This window comes from Leptidea sinapis, chromosome 7, assembly GCF_905404315.1.
Source record: "Leptidea sinapis chromosome 7, ilLepSina1.1, whole genome shotgun sequence".
Classification (NCBI taxonomy): domain Eukaryota; kingdom Metazoa; phylum Arthropoda; class Insecta; order Lepidoptera; family Pieridae; genus Leptidea; species Leptidea sinapis.
The window spans coordinates 12743012-12758427 of record NC_066271.1 but is presented as its reverse complement, the minus strand read 5'-3'; the positions used below and the strand labels follow the sequence as shown (position 1 = coordinate 12758427).

The window sequence follows — 15416 nt, the reverse complement described above, 5'->3', positions numbered from 1 at the left end:
TTAGAGATGAAAATAAATCACTAATTCTTCAAAAAAATAAAGAAACATAATTTTTTGAAAATAAGACTGCGTACAAAATATATAAAGTATCAAAGACAGTATTGTAGAGCTTATAAAAATATTCATGTTCGTACAGCGATCTTTCCGAGTACGAGCTGCTACTTACAACCGACACAGTGTCTACTCACGACGGCGGCCAAGCGCGGACTGACGTTGTTTCGATAGATCTCTCTGTGCAATGCGTACGGAGGGACAAAATAAAATAACCCTTAATACCACACTTTAAAGCTCATGCTTATCAGAAAAATATATGAATTTTAGACGATTAATTTTTATTTTTTTCTGAGATTATTTATAAAATATTCATTAATTTATTTCCCGTGTTTTTGAAAATATTATATCTGCTTTCCTAACGTAATTTTTAAGAGACAAAATTATGTAAGTAGTAGCAGAAAACTGATCCTGAATGAAGCCCCATTTCGTCAATTTTGTGTGAAGAGGTAAGGGATAATCGTTTTTACAACATAAAATATCAAAATTTTAAAGCAAATTTTTTCCGCTAATTGGAGATAAAGAAGTAATCTATTTGTGGCAATTTTTAGTTTTGTTAGATTTAGTTTCATTTCATCACAAACTCGACCGAAAAATATCGTATTTTTGTCAGATTCGTAAACGCGTCCTTAATCAAATCACTTCAAAGTCCAACATGCACCTATTAAAACTGCCGCTTTGAAAACAGATTTGTCATAATAATGAATTCAACGTATATATAATTTAGGAGAGATCATTTTTGAAAGCATACCTTTTTTACCGATAGGGAGAAATTTTCAGACTGAATTGATACTTACAATGCGCGCGCACACCGACATCCTGTCGTTAGTTTGTAAACATAGATGTTAGAACACTATTTACAAAAAAAAATTGTGTACTTTATTACGTGAATTCTTGAAGTATAAATAACGCGAAAAACGGACAAAATTAATTTAAAATGTAAAAATACTTTAGAGTATTGTACGTTCCTTTCCCAGCCATTTGTATTATACGTCAAAATCAGTTCTCTGGACGCTCGCGAGTGGCGCTTCAAATAGGCACAAAAAAATTGCTGTCAAACATATGGAACAGCCAGTCCAGTGATTTTTACACGGTCAGTGACTGGACCATTTGTATCATACCTTAGACGAAATAAACTAAATTATGTGGTCTGATATTCGGTATTTGCTCTGAGATGCGGTATAATAATATTTTTTACCTTAACTTATACTTTTTTTGGCGCGTTAAGGAAAAATACAGGGACAGATTTTTATTTTGTTACGTCAAAGAAGAGTAACTTCTTCAATGCGTGCATTATTTTTTTTAATTTAACCTTTCCGCTAAAATAATTACTCGCATAGGTACGTTGGTTAATAATTTTGCATAAATGTTTAGATATACATTATAAGCGGACTGTCAACCTAAGGATGGATATATTATGGCAGACAATTTGTAACATTGGAAGAAACTTACGCAGATACGGTCTGAACTACTGCGATTTTGATACCATGTTGGATAATGTCACTGTTCTACTCCGGTCTGTTACTGTTACCATTGACAACAAAGGTACATTTTTATATTTAAATGTATTAACAAATTGTAGTGGTAGCAAAAAGAATAAACTAGATAATAAAGATTCAATTCTTAAATATATAAATGTATATACAATCACAAAGAATTCATTATTCATATTGATTGTTTTATTGATAGTTTGTTCTATAATACAATATGTTACATATATTACAATTACAGCTTGCCTGAGGACATCCGACTAAAAACCAGTAAAAGAAAATTTAAAACTAAACTTAAGAAATATTTACTGTCAACACTGCCTTAAAATTAAAATTAGATTTTTTTTTATTATATTTTTTATCAATATTTGTTTATTACACTTGTATAAAATCAATGTTCTAATAAGCATTAATGTATAACAAGAGACTTGATCCTGCAGACAAACTGTCCAAACAGTTTTGCGGGACTATGTTAGCTTTTAAGATTATTTCTGTAAATGATTAATAGTATAAATAAATAATAATAATACAATATATTTAAAGTTCTAAATTTAAATTAATACGTTATCGCTAATAGATGCTCTATTCGTACGAACTCTAGATTGACACTTATAAATGAATATCCTTATCAATTCTGCAACATTTGCTAAAAAATAAAATAAGTCAACAAAATATGTTATAGAAAGACTGCAGATATTCGATAGGAGATTCGATTCAATACTACCACAGTTAAGTCTATTCTGAAGAATGTTTGCAAAAACTAGTTTTTGAAGCTACGCAAATTACAATTTATCAACTCTGAACCATATGGTTCTATTTGAAATTGGACGTAATTCCAGAAAAACGTTCCAAACCACAATCATGTTGAAATTGAGTTACGAATTAAGAACACAAAATTGGTCACGTGATTCGTATTACCGTTAACTGCCAAAAAATAGCAGCCCTTCTGTCACTCTTTAGATGACATAGCCCAACCCACATGTATGCGAATTCCTTAAAATGTGATGTTTGTGGCTTGGAACATTTTTCAGGAACTACATCCAATTTAGAATCGAAAAATAATGTAAAGCGAATTTAATAGGATACGTATTCATAATTGTTAAGTTAGGTTATCCTATTAAATATTTTTCGTGACGTCACAAAATGGCCCAACGGAAGACCAGCGTTGGTTTTCAAACCAGCAACATGCTGAGTTGGGACCATTTTTATGAATCGTATACAATAGAAATGTTTCAGTCTTTTTGTTTCTTGCTTGTTTATCAATCTTAAGTTTATATTTATTTTTTATGTTATGTCTTTGTACAAAACTACTTACTTATACGTTTCAAAATAAAAAAAAAATATTTATTTTTCTTCTTTCTATTATGAGTATCTCTCTCTCTCTCTTGCACGAATTCTTGTTTTAATATTACTTATCAGAGCATTTGCATTGCTAACTGTTTTCAGCAATACACCCAATCTTCTATCTCATGAACATATCTTGTTTTATACTGTACTACTACACCTGTTTGTTTTCAATGGTTTGGTGTGTTTTTATATACTACCCGAGATTTGGAAACTACGCTGCCTCGTTCGTCGTATTCTCATTGGGAGCATACTCACAGACATGTGGCATCAGGTTGATTTTTATCGTCGTTAACAGGTACATTAAGACTGTATTATTATCTTTTTATTTTTTTATTGAATAGGAGGACAAACGGGCATACGAGTCACCTGTTGTTAAGTGATCACCGCCGCCCACAATCTCTTGCAACACCAGAGGAATCACAGGAGCGTTGCCGGCCTTTAAGGAAGGTGTACGCGCTTTCGCTTTGCGCTATCTTGTTTCAAAACTAAAATAACATCCTCAACATCTAACGGCCGTTCCCAATATTCAGTCTATCTCCGGTTGTGGCCTACTTGAGATAAAAATCGTAACTATCGTTGACTTTTCTGTCCCAATAAACTTATCGACGGTAACTCACCTTTTCCGTCCACGCTGTCTGTCAATGGAAGGACTTCCTTCGCGGGGACGTACAAGTGTTTTTCCGCATTAAGAAGCCTTTTCTGCATACGTCTTAAGCTAACTACATACTTAGTAGGTTTTTTAGCTTTTATGTTTATGGCTGGTTGCCGCTTGACGCCAAGACTGTCAATATCCTCGAAGACGTTACTTTTTTATTCTGCCATTTACTGCTATTGCCAGCTCCTCTATGTACCTGGCTACCCAGCACTATTGCAGCCTTAACTTCTAATATTTCAGAGTAGCCCCTTAGCAGGGATTTGATAATATCCGACTTGTTTGTTCCGCGGAAGTATTTCATTTCCCTCCTACCCTCCGGATATCCCTTCTGGAATAATCCCCTTATCTGCCACCTGGGGACGTGCTCTATACGGTAACGCTCCTCCCTAGAAATGAATTATTATAAGAATGAATATTTTAAGAACGGCTATTTTGGTAAATCTTAAGCTTTTGTTGCATAATTCAAATACAACCTAATTATTAATTGTATCATAGAGCATGTTTGTATGGACACTAGCGTTAATAATTTATTTATTTTGTTCAACAGAAAACAAATCAGAGAAGTGGTGTTAAAATATCGAAAATGCAATTCAAATGTACCACGAAATAGTCGTCTGTCAAACAACATCCAAAAAAACATGAAGTCTGTGAAACTAAGAGCTATATTTATTTGGTTGTTACTGCAGATAAATGCTTTTGTGTATCTCGTACTACCGCTATTCTTACCGGGGCGACACTTTCCCGAGGATCGATTAATTTTTTACGGTAATGTTTATTTGTAAATATATGTTACATACAGTTAGTTTGACACAGATACCGGATTGTAAATGCGTACGTTATCTAGTGTTAAACTTTTTTATGAAAATAAGGCACGAGACGAGCAGGACGTGCAGCTAAAAGTATTTGATACGACCTGTCCATTACAAGGCAGTGCCGCTCAGGATTTTTTAAAAACCCAAATATTCTGAGCGGCACAACAATTGCGCTCGTCACCTTGAGACATATGATGTTAAGTCTCATTTGCCCAGTAATTTCGCTAGCTACGGAGCCCTTAAATCGCTTACAGTAACAAAGATTCGCTTAACTTCTTCTTGCTGTATTTTGTTAGAGATGTTCTTCGCACTTTTTACACGCTTAGTTTATTATTATAAATAGAATATTGTCTACACGCCGGTACATTGAAAGTAATGGTAATCAATGGTAATGAAACGTTTGGTATAAAGGCGTAGACATTGTTATTTAAGACATGAGATTTTTCTGCCACCCCGCCCTCTAAGTGATGGTTTTTTTTTTTCTGAAGCATACTCATTGTAAATTATATCATTAATCATGTATTCACGTAAGTAATATTAGATACACTTTAAATCATTAGGAGTGGTAGTGCCATGTTGGGTTCTCACGGATACAATCGAATTGGGCCGGCACGCCCGGAGAAATACCACTCCCCCACTCGAAACCGGCGTGAAATAGCGGCTATGCCGCTGTGTTTCGTCCAGTGAGTGGGGTATCCGGAGGCCTACGCTCAAATTTAAATGTCGTCCACTTTCACATGGGGACGGCGAAGCCGGCCCTGCACTTTTTAACCGAGAAACAGATATCCTCTCTGACCGATTCATCTTACATTTCATACCCGGGGTATAATTTGGAACACTCCGTTATACCACGGGTTGGCGTATGCGTTTACGTCAGGAAGGATGTCTGTTCTCGACGCCTGAGTTTTCTTCAAGGACCTACCCATCATCTGGTTGCGTGTAGACTGCGATGACCATCCGCGAATCTACGCATGCCTGTATAGGTCCCATAGCGGTAACGCAGAGACTGACCGGCTCCTCGAACACATCCAAATGGCTACAGATTAAGTGTTGGAGCAGATCCCCACTGCAGAGATCGTGTTTTTTCTTTTTTTGGCTGATTGGAGCAACAAGGTTGTTATCAACGGTGCATGCTACGTTTTAAAACCCATAATCGCTGGTGTCCCGCAAGGCTGCGTGCTATCCCCTACACTGTTTCTTCTGCATATCAATGATATGCTGCAAATCAGCAGTATTCATTGCTATGCACGGGGTATGCTTCCTACACCGGCCGTGCTAACATGTCCCGGGATAGCATCGACGAGAACTGGAAGAAACTTGTGTCTGAAATCGAGACTATGCTTTGCAAAGTCTCGGAATGGAGCCGACAAAATTTAGTCCAATTCAACCCCAAGAAGACACAAGTTTGTGCGTTCACCACTAAAAAGTCTCCCTTTGTCGTATCCCCCGATTCGAGATCACTCCTCTAACTGCCATAGCCTGTATTGGCATACTTGGAGTCGATATATAGGGCGACGTTCAGTTCCGTGGTCACTTGGAAGAGAAGGCCAAACTGGCCTCTAAAAAGCTTGGTGTACTCAGGAAGGCGAGACAGTACTTCACTAAAAGCCAGCGCCTGCAATTTTATAAGGCGCAAATTCGGCCTCACATGGAGTACTGTTCTCACCTCTAGGCGGGTGCTCCCCAGTACCAGTTTCTTCCATTAGACCGCATACAACGAAGAGCGGTTCGATTCATCGAAGATCAAGCCATCTCCGATCGGCTTGATTCTTTGGCATTGCGTAGAGATGTGGGTTCTCTCTGCATCTTCTGCCGCATTTATCACGGGGAGTGCTCAGAGGAGCTGTTCGGGTTGATTCCAGCGGCCGAATTCCACCACCGCGCGTTTAGTAAGAAATTTCTTGATTCGCACACCCACTTTGTGGAATCAATTATCGGCTGCGGTTTTCCCGAACAGATACGACTTGGGGACCTTCAAGAAAAAAGCATACTTAAAGGCCGGCAACGCATTTCTTGACACACCTGATGTTGCGGATGTCCATGGGCGGTTGCCTCACCTCTCCACATCCCGTGAGCCTTAAAAAAAATCTTACACTAATCATTAATTAATTATTCTTAACTTAACCAATAAAAATTTTCAAATTTAATACGAACAGCTGAAAAATACAAAAATAAAACATAATATTATAGCTGTGAAGATGTTATTGAACAAGGAATAAGCGTAAAACGAAAGTATAGTTTTACATAAGTAGTGCTTATAATAATTGATTAAAATAATTTATATTATTTTTACCAGTGTGTGTTGCTAGTGATGACCTATGGTATGCAGACGTGGTCGCGTGGGCAATGGAGAGGGCTATGCTCGGAGTTTCCCTGCGAGATGGAATCAAAAATGAGGAGAACCAAAGTTACCGCCATAGCCCAAATGATTGCGAAACTGAAGTGGCAGTGAGCAGGGCACATAGTTCGACAGATAGCCGTTGGGGCAGTAAAGACCTCGAATATCGACCACGTACCGGAAGACGCAGTGTTGGTAGGCCCCCCACAAGATGGACTGACGATGTGGTCAAGATCGCCGGTAACCGGTGGCTGAGGGCAGAGCAGAACCGATTGTCGTGGAAATTTTTGGGGGAGGCCTTTGTCCAGCAGAGGACGTTTTCCGGCTGCTGATGATGATGATGATATTTTAGTTGTCACTTGCATTAAACTAGGCCGGGCCTGGAAATGTGATCCAATACCAAATATACAACCAGTTTACTAATTCATCATAATCTAAGACTTCTTAACTTTTCATTACAGGATTAGATCCAATGACAGAATCGCCAAACTATGAAATAGCGTATCTCATATATTTCTTAGTTATTCCACAATGTACTAATTGTCTAGCGACATGCACTGCGCTAGTGATATTTCTGTACGGATACACGGAAGCACAACTACTTTCTTTGACTGAGGAGTTATACAACATTTGGAGTGACGGTGAAAATTTTTATGAAGACAATATATATAATACTATGAATCTAGGCAATGAATACAAACAATATTTACTGAACACTTTTGTAAAAAGTCGTCTAATGTATGTTATTAAGCTTCACAATGAAAATATAGCAGCAATCAAATTACTAGAAAAGGTGCTCAGCGTTAGTATGGCAACTGAATTTTTAGTTTTGTTTGCTGGCTTAGTAGCAGAATTACTCGGAGGCGTAAAAAATACATTCTTGGAAATACCATTTACATTCTGCCAGTTATTTATTAACTGTTTCTTGGGACAGAAACTTATGGACGCAAGTGAACAGTTTTCTAAAGCCGTTTATGGCTGCGGGTGGGAAAACTTCGATGTTTCTAATAGAAAATCAGTATTGATAATGTTGCAGAATTCACAGAAAACGTTGACCCTGTCGGCCGGAGGAGTCGCTACGTTGAGCTTTGAGTGTTTGATGTCAATCGTAAAGTGTTCTTACTCCTTTTATACAACGTTGCAATCAACTTTTAATTATTAATTTTAAAGGGATATATTAGCAAACTATTGCTAATTTTTTTTAACTTAAGCTACTATTAACTTTTTTACTATAATATATTCACTTAAAGCGCAATTTTATTGATGTACCAGTTATAAAGATTTTCCTTTTTTGGAGGTGGTGCAAAGATCTTTAGCAAAGGAGTAAGTGCAATTAGCTCACGCACATCTTGATGTATCAGCATGTAATAAACTTAGTTGAAATAATTAATTAATAAATTAAAAAACAATCCAGCTAGGCAGGTCCAATTTTGTGAAAGAGGTCACTCGTCGAATCGAACTCCGATGGACAGCGTTCATGAAGTTCCGTAGAATCTTCTCGTCCCAAATACCACAGCGTCTGAAGACGAAGGATTTCAACCAATGTGTGTTGCTTGTGGTGAATTACGGTACACAGTCGTGGTTGCTAACTATGGGCCTTATGAAATCTCATGGTCGTTCAGAGGGCAATGGAGAGGAGATCCGTAGGAGAACCAAAGTTACCGACATAGCCCAAATGATTGCGAAACTGAAGTGGCAGTGGGCAGGGCACATAGTTCGACGGAGAGATGGCCGTCGGGGCTGTAAAGTCCACCAAAAAGGCAATCACGTACCGGAAGACGCAGTGTTGGTAGGCAGACCACAAGATGGACCAACGATCTAGTCAAGATCGCCGGAATACGTTGGATGAGAGCAGCGCAGGACCGATCGTCGTGGAAATCTTTGGGGGAGGCCTTTGTCCAGCAGTGAACGTCTTCCGGCTGATGATGATGAATTATTATTAAATTTCTATTCGTAAGATATAATATTATTTTAAAATTTTCAAGTTAATCTTAGAAGAATTAAAACCTATAAACATATATGCATAAATGCTGTCATCAATCATGTTTAAGTATTTTGGATTGTGAAACAGATTATATATGTCTTGAATTCATTCGTAAAGTTGTTTACAAGGAACAATAATACCAGGAACTTTAATACAATTATAGTATAGTAGTAGAGTATGAAATTAAAAAGTTATTATTTACTACGTATTGTGCGAGGTTTTATTTCACTGACCTGACTTTATAAAAAATAGAAATGTAAGAATGCATTACTTAGTTTTTTTTTATTGATACTCAGAACTGAATTACCACAAATAAAATATGACAACAAGAAAAACCCTCCTCCAAGAGTTTATGTATGCACCATGATGTCCATAATATTTACATAAAAAGTAAATAAAATACAATGAAAATAAATAAATGTAAATTTAAAAAAATGGTTAATTATGAAATAAAAGTATGAAATTGACTTTTTGCCGTTGTGGCTGGAATCTCTCTTTTATGATTCCTCTGGTGTCCATAAGAGAATATGGGTCTCAGTGGTTACATTCCATCTAGAGAACCGAATGTATGCTCGTTTGTTTTCCTCTTCCAAAAAAAACATCAAAAACCTACTTTTGCGTTAGTACCAGTATTGGAACCCAGGAGCCCTAGCCAATAGTCAATAGGAGTGTAAAGGATATAACGTCTTATTAGATTAACTTACAATTATTACAAAGGTTGATAATAGTATGATATTGCTACAAACCACACGTCATCGATTGGTAATTATACACCAGACGATATCACGCCATTTTGTTAACAAGTTCTGCTGTTAGCCATATCGTACAGCTATTTATTACCTAGTTGATTTAGGTACATAAAACGAAAAAGATTGAAAGATAACGTCGGCTTTTATTTCTTGAGAGCTTTAAGTATTATAGGATTAGGTACTTTATCAGTCAGTACATGGGTAAGTCAAATTTAGAATTGAGTTTTGTATATGTCGCAGGTATCTTGTCAAAGCCGTGATATTACAATTTCACTAGAGATTATAATAAAACGGTAGATTGTCAATTGACTTCATTTCTTACAATTTTACGGCCTGGTTTTAGTGACATTGTAATGTCACTCGTACACTATAGTGATATTGTAAGGCAAATGATATTTTGACAGTTTTACTGGTCGTTAGTTTATGAGGCCACATCTGACTGCATAGTGTATTTATAAAATATACTTTTATGGTCTTTATTAACGATTAAACTTAGTTAATTTTAGAGAATTAGATTTCAGATTAAGTAAAAAAAAGTCGTAGATTAAAATAGAATATGGAAGTGAAAGATAAATTATTGAATATTTGGAAAGCAGCAAGTAAATATGGTATGAATCATTGCGATCTAAAGACAATGCTTTGGAATGTTGGATTTTTAATGCGAGCAACAACCATCAATATTGATAAACGGAATACCAAACGTAAGTTTATTTTTAATTTGGTTTTTTTAGAGTTGCGTACATCAAAAGGAAAAAACTGAACTATTATTGGATCACTTTGTTGTCCGTCCATCAGTCTGTCTGTCAAGACCCTTTATCTCGGGAACGCGTGTACGTATCGAGTTCAAATTAAAACGATATACTCGAGTCTTCAGTTTCTTGAATCAAACTTCTAAGTCTTCGTAAAAAATATGCGGTTTTTTATGGCGAAAAAAACATATATTTTGACACTCTCAAAGGAACCAAAATTCATAGGGTATCGTCCGTTGACTTAGAAGTATGAAAAAGTATAGGGAAAAGTCTAAACACTACACATTTACAATTAGATAATAAAAACAGGGTCTTTATGCAATTTTATGATGTTAGATTTGGTAAAACAATATTGGTTATTTCCTGCAAGCTTGTCGTTGACGCGTGGCTCCGATTCAGTTAAAGTTCTAGGGTTATAGGAGAATACAAATCTAGAGCAAAAAGTGGATGTGATCTTAATGTCTACCATTTTGAAATAACGTGAATAACACCGCTGCCGCGCTGGTCGCTTCTGCACGTTCGTGCTTTCGTTATAGTGCATAATTTTCTTTTAACACGTCTCATACGTCCCCTAGAACCCAGGTCAATCTTATTTTTATTTACCTAGGAGTCATACAAGGCAATGAGCTGGCCTGACTTTCGGAAAAAAATATTTTATTTCGACGTTTTCACAGCCGTCATAGTCTATCTAGACGTATATAGATAAAGAATTGTCATATGTAGTTAATTATTTTTATTGTATATATAGATATTTTCAAGTCAAAAAATATGGAAATTTCTATAAAAAAAACAGCTCTCACCGCTTTTCATAAAAAATGATATCATTTTTAGCTTGTATATAATATATTTCTGTTATAAGATTTTTTTTCAGCGATCCCAAAATTATTCTACTTTACAATTACGCTCGGCTACGCCTGCTTCTTCTATGTATACGTAGTCTCCATGCTGTGGTGTGTGTTCGTTTATTATCGTCAAAACGGGGACTTCGTTGCTGCATCCATCATATTGTCACTTGGTGCCTTTACGGAGACATGTCCAATTAAGTGGCTGTTTATGAAAATTAATCGGTAATATAATTTTATAAACCATTGACGTACAATGAACAACTACACTTCTTCAGTTGTGTTTTGACCGCGCTTTGAACACAACGCCACGCAATGACAAAGTGTTCAGTGAAAAACGGTCCAAATAACAGCATATCCAAACTTAAAAAGGATGGAGTGTTGTATTTCAGGTAAGTGTCCATTTAAATAGCCAAAATTGTGTAACTAACTTGACGTTTTTGCTAAATAATTACATTTCAATTGCTTAAACAAAATGTTCTTGCCTCGTGTTCGCGTGCGTCTCGCGCGTGACGTAGTGTTCCTACTTCTAATAAGCGTATACAATGGACTTTGAACTTTCCTGCCACGAAATAAGGTGTTAATTTGAATGAATGTTTTAATTTTATCTCTATAAATATATGTATACATATATACAACGCCGCTCTGACATTTTTTGACCACCTTATAATAGGCTTTTGGGAGTCTAGTTGTTTATTGTACTAATTTTATTAATTACCTCAAATAAGCTATGTGTATATATAATATATAATATATAAAATATTTCTGAAACAGAAAATTATAAAATACACTAAAAAAAATCCTGGAAAAGACTAGAACTTTGTCACGGCGTTGTGTCATGTGCTAGGTTGTATAAGCGTCTTGAATGCCTGTGTTGTGGCAACAGGTAGACAAAACAATTGTGTGCTTACAATAAGGGACAAGATGAGCAGGGTGTTCAGCTGATGACAGTTGTAACGCTCTACCCATTACCGCTCAGGATTCTTGAAAAACCCAAAAATTCTGAGCGGCACTACAACTGCGCTCATCACCTTGAGACATATTAAGATGTTAAGATTCATCTCAGACCAAACCACAATAATGCTTACACATTTTTGCTTCACGGCAGAAATAGGCGCCGTTGTGGTACCCATAATCTAGCCGGCATCCTGTGCAAAGGAGCATCCCTCTGGTAAATATCTTTACTAGCCTTGTAAAAATTGTGTCCCCTTATCTTTACAGTAATCATGACAACCATGTTCACGATGCATCCCATTTTTTACACAAACAGTGAATACAAGCTTTACATTTATATTTCACAACAATTTTATTTTTATTCATATTCATGAAATATTTGATGTTTAGAACTTTTTTAAACTTTGCGCAAGGTACGCATATTGGATGCAATTCAATAAAAACTCATTTCTTATATAACGCTCCTTAATTTTATTCAAGCAAACAATGGCTCTTTAATATTGTATAGCTTCAATAAATTTTACATATCATCATCATCAGCAGCCGGAAGACGTCTACGGCTGGACAAAGGCCTTCCCAAAGTATTCCACGACGTTCGGTCCTGCGCTGCCTTCATCCAACGTATTCCACCGATCTTGGCCAGATTGTCGGTCCATCTTGTCTTGGGGCCTACCAACACTGCGTCTTCCGGTACGAGATCACCATTCGAGGACTTTACTGCCCCAACGGTCATCTGTCGTTTGAACTATGTTCCCTGCGCACTGCCACTTCAGCTTCGCAATAATTTGGGCTATGCTATGCTTTGGTTCTCCTGCGGATCTCCTCATTTCTGATTCGATCTCGCAGGGGAACTCATAGCAATTTTTCATATATGTGAGTTATTTATGTCTATATTATTATTTCTTTTATACAATTGCATATAATATTTTCTGCAAATTTAAATATTTCCATACCGCTCAACAATTTATCGGTGTAATCGTGAACTTAGTTTAGGAAGTAATTAATGTAATTTTTCTTTTTGTGATCAAAATTGTTGTTATTGTTTATTGCATTTACAATATAATAATTGTTAAAAACTTTTGGATTTAAATGAGTGTCCACTGAGTTTTTGGTATATTCTTTTCATCGATTTGTTTTCCCAACAAATAATAGGTTTAGTGGTAAATTTAGTAGGTAAATTAAATGACAAAATATGTAACGACGATTCAAAAGCGGTTAGTTATGTAAAGATTGATTGAGTATGAAAAGAAACCTCTAAATATTAGTGAAAAGATGTTATTATAATTAGTAAAGAGATAATAACATTTAAAAAGAGTACTTGCTTCAGAGACCTCATACAAGATGTATTAGAACGCTACCTGTCTTGTGATGCCCAAATTATAGAAGGAACCAGGCTGTCTTCAAACATTCGGAAGCAGTTAAAAATTGTTAAAAAACGAGCCATTACCATTTGGCTGACTCTAATGATAATTCCACTAATTCACTGCATTGGGCCATTCTTTCGACCAGGCCGACATTTTCCTGAAGATAAATATATTCTTTATGGTAATTATAATATGGTCGTAAAATTATTTATATTTCTAAATGGCGTACAGAAATTATTGAGCAAAGACTATAAAAGTGTGTATGTCCTTTAATTTCGTTTAGTCTCGAATACAGGTAGGTGCAAACAATAAACAAAACACACACAAATATGATGAAAGTAAATGTATTTTCCGAGCCGTGAATGAAATCAACGGATTTAATAAGTTCATCATCATCAGCCGGGAGGTGGTCCACTGTTGGACAAAGATCCCCAAAGATCTCCACGACGGTGGAGCTCGGAGATGGTGCGCTGCCCTCATCCAACGTACTCCGGCAACCTAAACCAGATCGCCGTTTCATCTGGTATGGGGCCTACCAACACTGCATCTTCCGGTACATGGTCGCCATTGAGAACTTTACTGCCCTACCGGTCATCTGTCAGCTGTTTCGCAATCATTTGAATTAAGGTTATTGTTTTATAATAATAAAATATTAAATCACTAATAATTTCAGGTCTTCATCCAATGACTGAATCACCGAATTATGAAATAGCAACAATAATATTTACAATAACGATCACAAATGGTACATACAGCGTCGCAAATGGCACTGCCTTTATCATTGTAGTGTTCGGATACACGGAAGCTCAATTATTATCACTGAGCGAAGAATTAATCAACATCTGGAATGACGCAAGAGAATATTATATAGATAATTTTGAAGATAAGACAGAAGATATCAACAATTTCGTTGAGGGTCGTCTTAAATTTATCATTAAGCTGCACATTGAAAATATTATTCTTCTTAGACAAGTTGAGGCTGTTTTAAGAGTAAGCATGGCACTAGAGTTTGTTGCGTTGACAATCGGCCTAACTGCAGCGCTGCTTGGTGGTCTTGAAAATACTTATTTAGAGATCCCATTCTGTTTATCCCAGATATTTATTAGCTGCTATATCGGTCAAAAGATTATTGACGCTAGCAACTTTTTTGAAAATGCAGTGTATGCATGTAACTGGGAGAAATTCGATATCGCTAATCAAAAGATTGTGTTAACAATGCTACAGAATTCACAGAAAACGCTAAAGCTGTCAGCTGGTGGCGTTGCATTTCTAAGTAATGAGTGCTTGATGTCAATTATTAAATCTTGTTACTCGTTTTATACCACTCTACAATCAACATTAAAATAATCCAACGGTACAATAATAAAAGCATTTACATTCAAAATAAAAAGCTCATGAAGTCACTCATGAGAAAAAAATGACAAAACAAAATTTAACAAACAAACTACCACCTTAAAAAAAATAAACTATTCCAAAACGATAATTAAAATATGCACTAAAAAGTACAAAAATAATTGCATATTTTTATACAATCTTATTAACTACTCGTATTCTAAATAGAATTTAGGACCCACCCTCGACTTTCGCGTTATGACGTTGCGCGTGCGACACAAGCACATCTCACCTGCAACTATGTATATGGTTATTATTTCACAGTGGAACTGTCAAACCGTATGTCACTAAATTCTCTCATAGAAAATATATCCATACAAAACAAATATTGAAAATAAAAACAATTAACAAATAAAATTATGGGTCCCAAATCGAAATAAAAACTATTCTATCTCTCAAGTTGGACCAAACTGCACTCCATGAAGTAATCCCCATTAAAATCCGTTCATTAGTTTAGGAGTCCATCACGGACAAGCAACGTGTCACGTAATTTATATATATTAAGATTAAAAAGGTTAAAAATTATGCATGGGGGGGCATAAAACTTTTAGAAATGTTAAGGTGGCCACATAAGGTTGAGAAACACTGGATTAGAAGGTCCTGTTCAGAATTATGGATAGAATATTATTAAAGCACACGATAAGTCACATACCAATTATAATATTGCCTTAGCGTGGTCTTTATTGGCT

General features: G+C 36.0%; 2 protein-coding genes across 2 annotated transcripts; both read left to right on the top strand.

Annotated features, from left to right (window-relative positions):
* Positions 1-420: 420 nt before the first annotated feature.
* LOC126965492 (uncharacterized) lies at positions 421-7855 on the top strand (the record flags this gene model as incomplete). The annotated part of the gene is made up of 3 exons (XM_050809127.1): positions 421-465; positions 6652-6676; positions 7242-7855. Coding segments are annotated over 3 exons (684 nt in total), but the record flags the coding sequence as incomplete, so codon positions are not given.
* Positions 7856-8235: 380 nt separating this feature from the next.
* LOC126965491 (uncharacterized) lies at positions 8236-14682 on the top strand. Its single transcript, XM_050809126.1, has 4 exons — positions 8236-8251; positions 8745-8839; positions 13285-13516; positions 14009-14682. The coding sequence occupies exons 1-4, from the start codon at positions 8236-8238 to the stop codon at positions 14680-14682; spliced, it is 1017 nt and encodes a 338-aa protein (XP_050665083.1).
* Positions 14683-15416: the final 734 nt, after the last annotated feature.